We start from the raw sequence: 15,319 nt of genomic DNA on the forward strand, positions 1-15,319 counted from the left end.
ATGGGAGCTATATCTAAATTTGATCCGATTTCTTCCAAATTCAATAACGTTCGTCCTTGTGCCCAAAAAAACTCCCTGTACCAAATTTCATCAAAATCGGTTAATAATTGCGACCGAAATCCTGCGAACAACAAATACATGGACAGACGGACGGACGCCAAGCGCTAGATCGACTCAGGAGGTGATTCTGAGTCGATCGGTATATATTTTATGGGGTCTAAAATCAATATTTCTTGTAGGCACATTTTTTGGCCGATCAAACTTATTATACCCTGACCACTATGTGGTTTAGGGTATAATGACTTTAAAACAATGTGTTGAAATATTTTATTAATTTTGAAGATTTTTTCAGAAATATTAAATCCATTTTGACTTCATTAAAGGAAGCATTCTAGGAAGCATATGTTAATTTTTCATTTTTTTAGATTTTTTTCGTCAGTTGTTATCAAAATCCTTTAAAAACGAGTTAACGAGTTATTTTTTTTTTCCATATTAAGACTCGACTTCCAGTAGAAATTATGCTATGTTTCAAGTAAAAAGCGTCTTTAAAATAAAGTGTTGAAAAACATGTCTTATTTTTTAACGATTTTTTGCTTTGTAGGCAAGATGCAAAAAGGAAACAAATTTAAAGACAATTTTATTAATTTTAAAGAATTTTTCTTAATTATTAAAGTCACGTTGACCTTACCTCAAAAATTTTATCTTTCATGTTATGATACACATTTTTAAGTAAAATCACTTAATTATAAGGATATTACAACTTCATTCAAAAGTTTATTGCCTTTTGGACAAGAAAACAAGTATATACAGCACTAAGTTCGGCCGGGCCGAACCTTAAATACCCACCACCATGAACCAAATATTAGGGTTTCCTTTGAAATTTTAGGAGGGCGTGAGGACTTGAGGACACTTCCCGAAGATAAATTTAAAGATTTCACCTACACCCTCACAAAAAATCGCTTCTGTAACATATACTCCCAAACATATTTTGCTTCAAGCATATACATTTTTGGGTATTGCCCAAACATTTATATGTTTGATCTCATCCAATATATAATATGTTTGAAAGCATATTGGTCTAAACAATATATGTTTGGGTAGTCTAAGTTCCAAACATTTTGTATTTTTGCATCCAAATTCAATAATGTTGTCTTCTAAAAAACAATATGTTATTATGTGAACATATAATATGTTTGGAAGCATTTTGCACCCAAAAATATTATATGCTTAAAAAAAATTCTCCCAAACAATATTGTGCTCAACATTTTATTTATTTATTTATTTATATATTTACAATCATAATGAATTATGAAAATAAGCAGGTAATATAGGTGCTAACAACATAGATTTTCGACCTGAATGCTAAAAATTTTGTTTCTGCTTAATTGTATATTCCCCTACATCTTTCTCACTTCCACGAGATTTTTTAGTTCTTAGCACCTTTTTCTGTAATACAAACATTGTAGAAGAAATTATTCAATTTTATGATTTTTATTTTATTTTAATTTTACCTTTTGCCGGACGGGGATTCGAACAGCGGACCACACAGTTTGTAAGGATCAAAGAAGGTTAGGTTATCAAAGAAGTAGCTGATCAATTGCCCAAGGAAAAATAAAATGTTAATTTTGTAATAACAAGCAACCACCAACGTAATTCAATATCGCTCCCTGTTAAATAGCGCTCCAAGCTACTAAACACATATATGTTTATAGGCTATTTCTAAATTAATATATGTTTGCATCCAAGCATATTATATTTACAAACATTTTATGTCCCAAACATAATATGTTCTAACATATTAACATATATGTCCCAAACATGTTATGCTAGTTTATGAACATTATATGCTTGCACTCAAAAATATTGTGTTTAAAAATTTGTGTTCCAAACATATAATGTTTATAGCCAAACATATGAAAAACAGTCTTTTTCTACCGTGTATGAGGACTATATCAGATTCTGGATTTATAAGAACCATTTTTGTTTGAGTTTTAGAGGAATCATTAACATCTCTTGTAAGTGTGCAAGAAAATTATAAAATAGCGTCTTGATTTGAAATCTTAAATATGTAGAAGTAAAATCTGGAAATTTTACATTGAGTTTCAAGCAGTTCAAGTGAAGTCGGTCTATATGGAGGCATTACCAAATGGACCGAGCCTAAAATACCTGAATATTTACAATTTCAGGCAAATCAGATAAAAATTACGGTTTCTAGAAACCCAAGGAGTTAAATCGGGAGATCGTTCTTATGTGGGATATACTAAAACATGGACCGCTACTCACCGTTTTCGGCACACCTCTTTATGACCCGAAAATACCTCTAGATTTCCAATTTCAGGCAAATAGGATAAAAACTTCGGATTCTAGAAGCCCAAGAAGTAAAATCGGGAAATCGGTCTATATGGGGGCTATACCAAAATATGGACCGATACTCACCATTTTCAGCACACCTCTTTATGGTCCGAAAATACCCCTAGATTTCCAATTTCAGACAAATTGGATAAAAAATACGCTTTCTATAAGCCCAAGACCCCAAATCGGGAGGTCGTTTTATATGGGGACCATACCAAAACATGGACCGATACTCAAATTTTTGGCACACGTATTTGTGGTCCTACAATACCTCTAGATTTCCAATTTCAGGTAAATTGAATAAAAACTGCGGTTTCTATAAGCCCAAGAAGTAAAATCGGGAGATCGGTCTATATGGGGGCTATACCAAAATATGGACCGATACTCACCATTTTCAGCACACCTCTTTATGGTCCGAAAATACCCCTAGATTTCCAATTTCAGACAAATTGGAAAAAAAATACGCTTTCTATAAGCCCAAGACCCCAAATCGGGAGGTCGTTTTATATGGGGACCATACCAAAACATGGACCGATACTCAAATTTTTGGCACACGTATTTGTGGTCCTACAATACCTCTAGATTTCCAATTTCAGGTAAATTGAATAAAAACTGCGGTTTCTATAAGCCCAAGAAGTAAAATCGGGAGATCGGTCTATATGGGGGCTATACCAAAATATGGACCGATCCTTACAATTTTTGGCACACGTATTTGTGGTCCTACAATACCTCTAGATTTCCAATTTCAGGTAAATTGAATAAAAACTGCGGTTTCTATAAGCCCAAGAAGTAAAATCGGGAGATCGGTCTATATGGGGGCTATACCAAAATATGGACCGATACTTACAATTTTTGGCACACGTATTTGTGGTCCTACAATACCTCTAGATTTCCAATTTCAGGTAAATTGAATAAAAACTGCGGTTTCTATAAGCCCAAGAAGTAAAATCGGGAGATCGGTCTATATGGGGGCTATACCAAAACATGGACCGATACTCGCCATTTTTGGCACACCTCTTTACGGTCATAAAATACCTCCAGATTTCAAATTTCAGGCAAATTGGATAAAAAATACGATTTATATAAGCCCAAGACCCCAAATCGGGAGGTCGGTTTATATGGGGACTATATCAAAACCTGGACCGATATAACCCATCTTCGAACTTGACCCGCCTGCAGACAAAAGACGAGGTTGTGCAAAATTTCAGCACGATTGCTTCATTATTGAAGACTGCAGCGTGATTACAACAGACAGACAGACAGACGGACAGACGGACATCGTTATATCGTCTTAGAATTTCTCCCTGATCAAGAATATATATACTTTATATAGTCGGAAATCGATATTTCGATGTGTTACAAACGGAATGACAAACTTATTATACCCCCGTCACCATTCTATGGTGATGGGTATAAAAAACTTTATTTTAGAGAAATGCGTCTTCCATGTTAAGCAAAATTTGCATTCTTATTCTAAGGACATGGAATCTTTGACTTCACGACAATATTTTTTTCAGTGTAGAAAACTAAAAAATTAAATATAAATAAGATCGTTTAATTGCATTTATTTGACGTTCATTACAAACATCTTTGTAGTAATACGGAATGAAATTGATCGAAAGTACTGTTGTTACTTTTACAACACATACTAGAGATATATTTTGACATTTGCCGTTTTTGAAAACAATTACTAAAAAACACGGTGTTTTCCCCAATGCACGTACGTACAAAACTACATATCGTACATTTTAAACGCTTACTCACACTACGCTAAGTACTAGCTAAATTTGAAATTACCTACACAGTGTAATTTCAAAGTTACACATTTCATTCAAGTAATATTTTATTCGGAGCGGAGCGGTTTTTCATTTGGAAACCGCTCCGCTCCCGCTCCGCTCCCGCTCCGGCAAAAAAAGGGCTTGCTCCGCTCCGCTCCACGCTCCGCTCCGCTCCGCTCCGGATCCCTGGGTACAGGGTATAATAAGTTTGTGCATTTGTATGTAACGCCAAGAAGGAAAAGTCTGAGACCCATCGTTTAGTATACCGATCGTCTTAGAATTAAATTCTGAGTCGATTTAGCGATGTCCGTCTGGCTGTCTGGCTGTCTGTCTGTCTGTCCGTCCGTCTGTCTGTTCATGTATTTTTGTGCGCAAAGTACAGGTCGCAGTTTAAGTCCGATCGTCCTCAAATTTGGCATAGGATCGTTTTTTGGGACAAAGACAATCGCTATTGATTTTGGAAAAAATCGGTTCAGATTTAGATAAAGCTGCCATATATATTTATCCCCGATCTGGTCATAATTTGAGTGTTTATCAAACGATGTTCTTCAAATTCAGTACATCCGAATATTTTATGAGTCTCGAAAAAGTTGAAAAATATCAGCCAAATCGGTTCAGATTTAAATATAGCTCCCATATATATCTTTCGTCCGATTTAGACTCATATGGCAACAGAGGCAAGAGTTTACTACCGATTTTCGTGAAATTTTGCACAGAGAGTAGAATTGACATTCTACCAATGCTTGATAAATTTGATTGAAATCGGTTCAGATTTAGATATAGATCCCATATATATCTTTCGTCCGATTTGCACTTATATGGCCTCAAAAGCTATAGTTTTGCCGTGATTTAGTTAAAATTTTGCACAATGAGTACGTTTAATAGTATCGGTAAGGGTACCAAATTTGGTTGAAATCGGTTCAGATTTAGATATAGCTCCCATATATATCTTTCGCCCGATTTACACTCAAATGACCACGGGGGTCAGAGTTATACTCACATTTACGTGAAATTTAGCAGAGATAGCATGTCCGACTTTAGACTTTACTTACTTGTTACACCCTGCGCCACACTGTGGAACAGGGTATTATAAGTTAGTGCATATGTTTGTAACACCCAGAAGGAGACGAGATAGACACATGGTGTCTTTGGCAATAATGCTCAGGGTGGGTCCCTGAGTCGATATAACCATGTCCGTCTGTCCGTCCGTCCGTCCGTCTGTCTGTGAACACATTTTTGTGATCAAAGTCTAGGTCGCAATTTAAGTCCAATCGCCTTCAAATTTGGCACATGTTCCTAATTTGGGTCAGAATAGAACCCTATTGATTTTGGAAGAAATCGGTTCAGATTTAGATATAGCTCCCATATATAACTTTCGCCTGATATGGACTTATATGGTTCTAATAGCCAGAGTTTTGGCCCAATTTGGTTGAATTTTTGCACAAGGAGTAGATTTAGCGTTGTAGCTATGCATGCCAAATTTGATTGAAATCGGTTCAGATTTATATATAGCTCCCATATATAGCTTTCGCCCGATTTACACTCATATGACCACAGACGCCAATGGACTTATATGGCCCCAGAAGCCATATTTTTGGCCCAATTTGTTTGAAATTTTGCACTAGGAGTACAATTAGTAGTGCAGCTTAGTGTGCAAAATTTGATTGAAATCGATTCAGATTTAGATATAGCTCCCATATATATCTTTCGACCGATATGGACTTATATGGTTCTAATAGGCAGAGTTTTGGCCCAATTTGGTTGAAATTTTGCACAGGGAGTAGAATTAGCATTGTAGCCGTGCGTGCCAAATTTGGTTGAAATCGGTTCAGATTTAGATATAGCTCCCATATATATGTTTTTCTGATTTCGACAAAAATGGTCAAAATACCAACATTTTTCTTGTAAAATCGCCACTGCTTAGTCGAAAAGTTGTAAAAATTACTCTAATTTTCCTAAACTTCTACTACATATATATCGAGCGATAAATCATAAATAAACTTTTGCGAAGTTTCCTTAAAATTGCTTCAGATTTAAAGGTTTCCCATATTTTTATACCCACCACCATAGAATGGTGACGGGGGTATAATCAGTTTGTCATTCCGTTTGTAACACATCGAAATATCGATTTCCGACTATATAAAGTATATATATTCTTGATCAGGGAGAAATTCTAAGACGATATAACGATGTCCGTCTGTCTGTCTGTCTGTTGTAGTCACGCTACAGTCTTCAATAATGAAGCAATCGTGCTGAAATTTTGCACAAACTCGTCTTTTGTCTGCAGGCAGGTCAAGTTCGAAGATGGGCTATATCGGTCCAGGTTTTGATATAGTCCCCATATAAACCGACTTCTAGAAATCGAAGTTTTTATCCAATTTGCCTGAAATTTGAAATCTAGAGGTATTTTATGACCATAACGAGGTGTGCCAAAAATGGTGAGTATAGGACCATGTTGTGGTATAGCCCCCATATAGACCGATCTCCCGATTTTACTTCTTGGGCTTATAGAAATCCTATTTTTTATCCAATTTGCCTGAAATTGGAAATCTAGATGTATTGTAGGACCACAAATACGTGTGCCAAAAATGGTGAATATCGGTCCATATTTTGGTATAGCCCCCATATAGACCGATCTCCCGATTTTACTTCTTGGGCTTATAGAAACCGCAGTTTTTATTCAATTTACCTGAAATTGGAAATCTAAACGTATTGTAAAGGTGCCACAAATTGTGAGTATCGGTCCATGTTTTGGTATGGTCCCCATATAAAACGACCTCCCGATTTGGGGTCTTGGGCTTATAGAATCCGAGGTTTTTATCCTATTTGCCTGAAATTGGAAATCTAGAGGTATTTTCGGGTCATAAAGAGGTGTGCCGAAAACGGTGAGTATCGGTCCATATTTTAGTATAGCCCCCATAAGAACGATCTCCCGATTTAACTCCTTGGTTTTCTAGAAACCGTAGTTTTTATCTGATTTGCCTGAAATTGTAAATATTCTGGTATTTTAGGCTCACAAAAACGTGTATCGGATTAAGTTTTTATCGGTCCATTTGGTAATGCCTCCATATAGACCGACTTCACTTCTTGAGGGTGTATAAGGCGCACTGATCATGAAAATTGCTTGAAACTCAATGTAAAATTTCCAGATTTTACTTCTACAGATTTAAGATTTCAAATCAAGAAGTTATTTTATAATTTTCTTGCACACTTACAAGAGATGTTAATGATTCCTCTAAAACTCAAACAAAAATAGTTCTTATAAATCCAGAATCTGATATAGTCTTCATAGGTGAAATCTTTAAATTTATCTTCGGGAAGTGTCCTCAAGCCCTCCTGAAATTTAAAAGGAAACCCTAATATTTGGTGGGAGCCACCGTGGTGCAATGGTTAGCATGCCCGCCTTGCATACACAAGGTCGTGGGTTCGATTCCTGCCTCGACCGAACACCAAAAAGTTTTTCAGCGGTGGATTATCCCACCTCAGTAATGCTGGTGACACTTCTGAGGGTTTTAAAACTTCTCTAAGTGGTTTCACTGCAATGTGGAACGCCGTTCGGACTCGGCTATAAAATGGAGGTCCCTTGTCATTGAGCTTAACATGGAATCGGGCAGCACTCAGTGATAAGAGAGAAGTACACCAATGTGGTATCACAATGGACTGAATAGTCTAAGTGAGCCTGATACATCGGGCTGCCACCTAACCTAACCTAACCTAATATTTGGTTCATGGTGGTGGGATTTTGTAGAAGTCTATCAAATTCTGTCCAAATCGAGTGATATTTAAATGTATGTATTTGGGACAAAGCTTTGTATATAGCACCCAACACATTTGACGGATGTGATATGGTATCGAAAATTTAGATCTACAAAGTGGAGCAGGGTATAATATAGTCGGCCCCGTCCGACTTTAGACTTTCCTTACTTGTTTTTTACTAACATTGTGTTCCATCCTAGTGCATTAGCCGACTTAAATTTTGAGTCTATAGATTTTGTAGAAGTCTATCAAATTCTGTCCAAATCGAGTGATATTTAAATGTATGTATTTGTGACAAACCTTTATATATAGCCCCCAACACATTTAACGGATGTGATATGGTATCGAAAATTTAGATCTACAAAGTGGGGCGGGGTATAATATAGTCGGCCCCGCCCTACTTTAGATTTTCCTTACTTGTTTTAAAATATTTATAAAGAAAGCAATTACCTATTTGGTGTTTTAAAAAAAGAAATGAAATAAGTTTGCACAGTACAAACAATTTTTTGTTTGTAGTAATTCTCAAAATGTATATGCTTGAATTAGAATATGTTTGGTAGTATATGTTACAGAGACGATTTTTTTTTGAAGGTGTATATGTTTGCTCTTAAAAAACTAATGTGTTAAACGCTTTTTTGTTGGGGTATCTATAAAGAAATCTCTTAAATCTCTTCACTTGATTATCTCCATCCCAAATCTCAGTTAACTTAAATTATCAATGATATACTAAAGTTAGTCTCAAATATCACAACCAGATAGTTAGCAAGAAATATGATGACATTGACTGGCATAGCCTTAAGACCATATCAAATTTCAAATTACTCGGAATGAAATCTTCTTATGGACTTATAAACAACCTCTTAACCAAAGTATTTGAAAATTTTCAATCAACCAGCATTGACATGTTGGGAAGATATAAATTCAAAAGAGAGGAAATTAATACTCGAAAACAGCAGTTTTCGTTTAAGGACTTTATTAAAATCGCCAACATCTCAAAATATATTCGAACGAATGTCATCAACAGGTCATTATCACAGACAAATTACTTTAGCAATAATGGGGCAGGAGCAGCCACATAAGGGGCAGCAGCAGCATAATAAGGAGCGGCTACATAGGGGGAAGCAGCTACATAAGGTGCAACAGCAGGAGCAGCAGCTGTATAGGCAGCAGGGAAGGCGGCAGAATGGGCAACGGTATGGGCATTATAACTGGAAGCATAGGGAGCAACATAGGCAGCACTACCAACAACCGCAGCAGCAGCAGGAGCAGTATAAGCCAAAGGAGCTGAATAAGCCAAAGGAGCCACCACAGCGGGTTTGGCCGAGACAACAGCCAATACAGCAAATACACACAATACAATCTACAATGACCAGGGCAAAGGAAGAGAAAGAGAAGACAAAGAACGTCAATAAGCAATTCATGCTACATTTTGCTACATCCTTTGTAATGAGTTGGGAGAAGGACCTTATCCTTTAACCCAGTAATTACTTACAAATTTGAACATGTTGTAGTTTGACGGTGGTTTCTTAGTTAGTGGTTAACACAACTGACTGAGTTCGATGTATGGATGCATTCTCTATTTATAGTGGGCACGCATGCATAAGAATCGTTGACCATGGTTAACCGAATTCAATTGGCGCATTTAATGAGGCAATTTTCTTGGCTCACATTCTCATCGGGCCTAGTGACCGCAACAGCAAATGAGACAAAGGCCATCACCATCGCCACCGCAAAAGTTCGCCAATTAAAATTCTTCTCACACACAATAATGCACAAAATATGGCCATATGTGCTACAGTGATTATCTGTCTGTGAATCGCTCAAGTGTATATAGGATGGGGGCGTACTTAGCCGCAAAATCATACAGAAGCAAATAAGCGTAAGTAGCCACAACAAAACGCCATAGCTAACTCCTCTGCAATGTTTGATGGAAATTAGGTATAAAGGTGACATCCTTCAATGGGGTTCATGTGTATCGAAGAATATTTCCAATTAAAAGTTTCACTGAAATGCATTCAATGAAAAAAATTGTACTTTTCACAATTGTCTACTAACAAGTGAGTTCAGTCTAAAGTCGGGCGGGACCGACTGTATTATTCCATGCACCACTGTAGATCTACATTATCGATACCATCTCAAATCATTTAATGTTAATTCTGTTACCTGCACAAAAATTCTCGTAAATCGACTAAAACTTTGGCCTTCCGCGGTCATAGGAGTGAACATCGGAAAGATAGAAATAAAATTTTGACAAATTTTCCATAAAAATAAAATTTTGTCCAAATTTTCTATAGAAATAAAATTTTGAAAAAATTTTCTATAGAAATAAAATTGTAAAGGATCTGCTTTGAAGTACTAGCGGTGGCACTCTAAGTCACTTGCTGCGGCTTCAACTCGCCGGATGTGGATTCCGGTCCGCTCTAATCCTTTATACAATTATATTAAGTGCCAAGATGTTTAAAGTTTATTGGATGATTTCATATTACATTTAACGATATTCGCATTCAGCGGGTTTTTTATAACTATAAAAAATTTGTCAAAATTTTATTTCTATAGAAAATTTGGTAAAATTTTATTTCTATAGAAAATTTTGTCAAAATTTTATTTATATAGAAAATTTTGTCAAAATTTTATTTCTAAGGAAAATTTGAAAAAATTTTATTTCTATAGAAAAGTTTTTAAAAATTTTATTTCTATAGAAAATTTTGTCAAAATTTTATTTCTATAGAAAATTTTGTCAAAATTTTATTTCTATAGAAAATTTTGTCAAAATTTTATTTCTATAGAAAATTTTGTCAAAATTTTATTTCTATAGAAAATTTTGTCAAAATTTTATTTCTATAGAAAATTTTGTCAAAATTTTATTTCTATAGAAAATTTTGTCAAAATTTTATTTCTATAGAAAATTTTGTCAAAATTGTATTTATATAGAAAATTTTGTCAAATTTGTATTTCTATAGAAAATTTTGTCAAAATTGTATTTCTATAGAAAATTTTGTCAAAATTTTATTTCTATAGAAAATTTTGTCAAAATTTTATTTCTATAGAAAATTTTGTCAAAATTTTATTTCTATCGAAAATTTTGAAAAAAATGTTATTTTTTCGCTTTTTTTTGTGTTTTTTTTTTTTTTTTTTTTTTTTGAAAAAATGTTATTTCTATTTTATTTTATTATTTTGAAAATTATTTTGTAAAAATGTTATTTCTATAGAAAATTTTGAAAAAATTTTATTTCTATAGAAAAGTTTTTAAAAATTTTATTTCTTTAGAAAATTTTGTCAAAATTTTATTTTGATAGAACATTTTGTCAAAATTTTATTTCTATAGAAAATTTTGTCAACATTTTATTTCCATAGAAAATTTTGTCAAAATTTTATTTCTATAGAAAATTTTGTCAAAATTTTATTTCTATATTTTATTTCTATAGAAAATTTTGTCAAAATTTTATTTTGATAGAAATTTTGTCAAAATTTTATTTCTATAGAAAATTTTGTCAAAATTGTATTTGTATAGAAAATTTTGTTAAATATTTTATTTTGATAGAAATTTTTTCAACATTTTATTTCTATAGAAAATTTTGTCAAAATTTATTTCTATACAAAATTTTCTTTCTATAGAAAATTTTGTCAAAATTTTATTTCTATAGAAAATTTTGTCAAAATTTTATTTCTATAGAAAATTTTGTCTAAATTTTATTTTGATAGAAAATTTTGTCAAAATTTTATTTCTATAGAAAATTTTGTCAAAATTTTATTTCTATAGAAAATTTTGTCAAAATTTTATTTCTATAGAAAATTTTGTCAAAATTTTATTTCTATAGAAAATTTTGTCAAAATGTTATTTATAGAAAATGTTGTCAAAATTTTATTTCTATAGAAAGTTTTGTCTAACTTTTATTTTGATAGAAAATTTTGTCAACATTTTATTTCTATAGAAAATTTTGTCAACATTTTATTTTTATAGAAAATTTTGTCAAAATTTTATTTCTATAGAAAATTTTGTCATCATTTTATTTCAATAGAAAATTTTGTCAAAATTTTATTTCTGTAGAAAACTTTTTAAAAATTTTATTTCTATAGAAAATTTTGACAAAATTTTATTTCTATGGAAAATTTTGACAAAATTTTATTTCTATAGAATATTTTGTCAAAATTTTATTTCTATAGAAAATTATGTCAAAATTTTATTTCTAAAGAAAATTTTGTCAACATTTTATTTCTATAGAAAATTTTCTCAAAATTTTATTTCTATAGAAAATTTTGTGAAAATGTTATTTATAGAAAATTTCGTCAAATTTTATTTCTATAGAAAATTTTGTCAAAATTTTATTTTGATAGAAATTTTGTCAAAATTTTATTTCTGTAGAAAATTTTGTCGAAATTGTATTTGTATAGAAAATTTTGTTAAGTATTTTATTTCTATAGAAAATTTTGTCAACATTTTATTTCTATAGAAAATTTTGTCAAAATTTTATTTCTACAGAAAATTATATCAAAATTTTATTTCTATAGAAAATTTGCTTTCTATAGAAAATTTTGTCAAAATTTTATTTTGATAGAAAATTTTGTCTAAATTCTATTTTGATAGAAAATTTTTTCAAAATTTTATTTCTATAGAAAATTTTGTCAAAATTTTATTTCTATAGAATATTTTGTCAAAATTTTATTTATATAGAAAATTTTGTCAAAATGTTATTTATAGAAAATATTGTCAAAATTTTATTTCTATATTTTATTTCTATAGAAAGTTTTGTCTAAATTTTATTTTGATAGAAAATTTTGTCAAAATTTTATTTCTATAGAAAATTTTGTCAACATTTTATTTTTATAGAAAATTTTGTCAAAATTTTATTTCTATAGAAAATTTTCTTTCTTTGTCAAAATTTTATTTCTATAGAAAACTTTGTCAAAATTTTATTTCTATAGAAAATTTTGTCAACATTTTATTTTAACAGAAAATTTTTTATAGAAAATTTTGTCAAAATTTTATTTCTATAGAAAATTTTCTTTCTATAGAAAATTTTGTTTCTATAGAAAATTTTGTCCAAATTTTATTTTTATAGAAAATTTTTTTATTTTTATCAAAATTTTATTTCTATAAAAATTGTAAAGTATCTCTCAGTGGGAGAGGAATATTTTGCAAAATCTACCAAAACGTCAAGAATTCTACCAATCTACCAAACAATATAAAAACTACCATTTGTGGTAGAATACTACCAATTGTGGTAACCGTGGTTTCATCGCCAATAAGTGAATTAAGTTGTCGAAAGTTGTTAAAAATAATCGCACGAAAATGTTCACGATTTCATTCCATTTTTTTGTGAAATGACTTTTTTAAGTTGCTGTAAACAACACAACTATCGCTCGTACGTGTAAACGTTCTGAGTACGTATAATCTCAAAAATGTCAAGCTTTACGATAGAGCTGTCAATTGACAGATTGCAATACTATGGTTACCCTATCCCAATGATGTTCCTCGGTTCATTTCTACCGCAAAATGGCCACCAAAAAATATGAATGTGAATCCGCTGCACGTTTGCGCCTGGGAAATTTTGAAGAGCAAGAATGGTACTAAACAACACATCTCAAGAGGGCGATTGCGTGCAGCGTGTGAATAAATTTAAACAATAAAAATAAAAAAATGCAAAAAGTATAGCTTTTTACATATTTACCAGTCACCTAACTTCGATTTAACACTGAAAGAAAGCAAGGATACTTTGTAGACAGAATTCTCTTTTAAATTTAAGTTTTGCGTACATGAGTCTAGGAAATAAATTTTAATTTATTCGTTTTTTCAGCTTTTTGCTTCGTGAGCTATCAAACTTAACTTAAATGTCCAAATTCAGACTCGACTCCAAGTGGAAATGATCCTATTTCATGTAAGAAACGTCTTTAAATAAAAATGTTGAAGTCATATCCTATTTTTGACTGCTTTGTTGCTTTGTAGTCAAGGAGCAAAAAGTCAATAAATTTTCTTTATAATTCTGAAGAATTTTTCAGAATTATTAAACCCAAGTTGACCTTAATCAAACTAAATTTTCTTCCACGTAAAGATACCCATTTTTAAGTCGAGTCACTTAGCTATAACTACAAAACGACTTCCTAAAAAGATTATCGATTTTTGTATAAGGAAAAAACTTTACTTCAGAAAATGCTTTTTTTAAGAACAAGAATTCTTTGGCCTCACGACAATATGTATGACAGTGTAAATAGATAAAAAAATAAAACTCTTATTTATTTTTTTTGGCCTAGTAATAGGCAACAAAATCATTTTCGTTCGTTATTTTATATTTCGAAACCTTCATTGAAGTTTAGCATAACAATATTGAGTTTATAACAAGATAAAAATTGGCCATCATTATTGAAAATTTTTCGAAATCGGCCATTTTGCATTTGGAGTTGCCATTTAACCTCTTGTGTAGTGACATGGGGGCGTAGTCATTAGCGTCGCACAAAATACGTGGCACCCAAGTATGGATATGTGGCATATGATCCAAAATATGGCGCAGTATACGCTGGATAATAGCCATGCGAAGCCAATACTGGAGTGGCAAAAGCTGTGGTTGGAGCAGTGATAGCAGCAACAGGGGCAACAGCTGGAGTGGCATAACTAATGCCTGTGGTCAACAAGTGCGGTTTGGCCGAAACCAAAGCCATCAAGGCGAATAGACAAATGCTCATCTGAAAAGTAAATAAAAGCCATTGGGCTAATTTAGTAAAGCGAAAGTACTTAAGCACCCCATCATCCCCAGCGTCAGCACTTGTAAAAGTTCACAATTATTTACTTTTCAATTCACTAACGCCAGAGAGAGAGAGATTAAGGACAAAAATGACTATGACCTAATGAATTTACTTACAAATTTGAACATGATGACGATGGTAATTTTTTTTCTGTTGTTGGCCTGTTGTATTCCCGATGGTGTTTACTCCGTCTGGTAACTTGGTGAATTGTCAATGGGTTCCCCACATGTCAATCATTTTTATACCAAGAAATATGCCCATGCCATAGAAGCCTATTCCCATATTTGTGATTAGTGCTGATATTCAACCATTCTCCTCGTCGATTACAAATCCCCCCTCTCCGAAACCAATGGTTGTTCTTCGTCTGTTCTAGCCTGTTCGTAACACTTTATAGATATTTAATGTTAATGGCCTATTATTATTAACTGGGTTTTCACATAGCACATAGCGAGGGGCTTGTTACTTTTTGGTCATCCACTAAAAATATTGACGAATAAGACCTTGATTGTCTGAGTTCAGTTTGTTCAATTTTTGAAATTGATTTTTTTCTTAAATCTTTCAGATATCACGCGGGAGCACGGAGACCAACAAGCTTAGTTCAAGGTGAGTTTATACCATATGTTTGTGTGTACACTGCAACAAATATTTACATTATAAAAAAATTATCTTTTAGAAAAAAAGAAACTTTTAACTAC

General features: G+C 32.4%; 2 protein-coding genes across 2 annotated transcripts; both read right to left on the reverse strand.

Annotated features, from left to right (window-relative positions):
* Nucleotides 1-8,822: 8,822 nt before the first annotated feature.
* Nucleotides 8,823-9,430, reverse strand: LOC142234627 (uncharacterized). The gene is made up of 2 exons (XM_075305784.1): nt 9,379-9,430; nt 8,823-9,246 (listed from the first exon to the last, which is right to left on the reverse strand). Exons 1-2 carry the CDS (start codon nt 9,388-9,390, stop codon nt 8,929-8,931), a joined length of 330 nt encoding a protein of 109 aa, XP_075161899.1. The 5' UTR covers nt 9,391-9,430; the 3' UTR covers nt 8,823-8,928.
* A 4,683-nt stretch (nt 9,431-14,113) lies between these two features.
* LOC142234628 (uncharacterized) lies at nt 14,114-14,845 on the reverse strand. The gene is made up of 2 exons (XM_075305785.1): nt 14,741-14,845; nt 14,114-14,564 (listed from the first exon to the last, which is right to left on the reverse strand). Exons 1-2 carry the CDS (start codon nt 14,750-14,752, stop codon nt 14,325-14,327), a joined length of 252 nt encoding a protein of 83 aa, XP_075161900.1. The 5' UTR covers nt 14,753-14,845; the 3' UTR covers nt 14,114-14,324.
* Between the last annotated feature and the right edge of the window lie 474 nt (nt 14,846-15,319).

The sequence above is a fragment of the Haematobia irritans genome, chromosome 4, assembly GCF_050003625.1.
Source record: "Haematobia irritans isolate KBUSLIRL chromosome 4, ASM5000362v1, whole genome shotgun sequence".
Taxonomy (NCBI): domain Eukaryota; kingdom Metazoa; phylum Arthropoda; class Insecta; order Diptera; family Muscidae; genus Haematobia; species Haematobia irritans.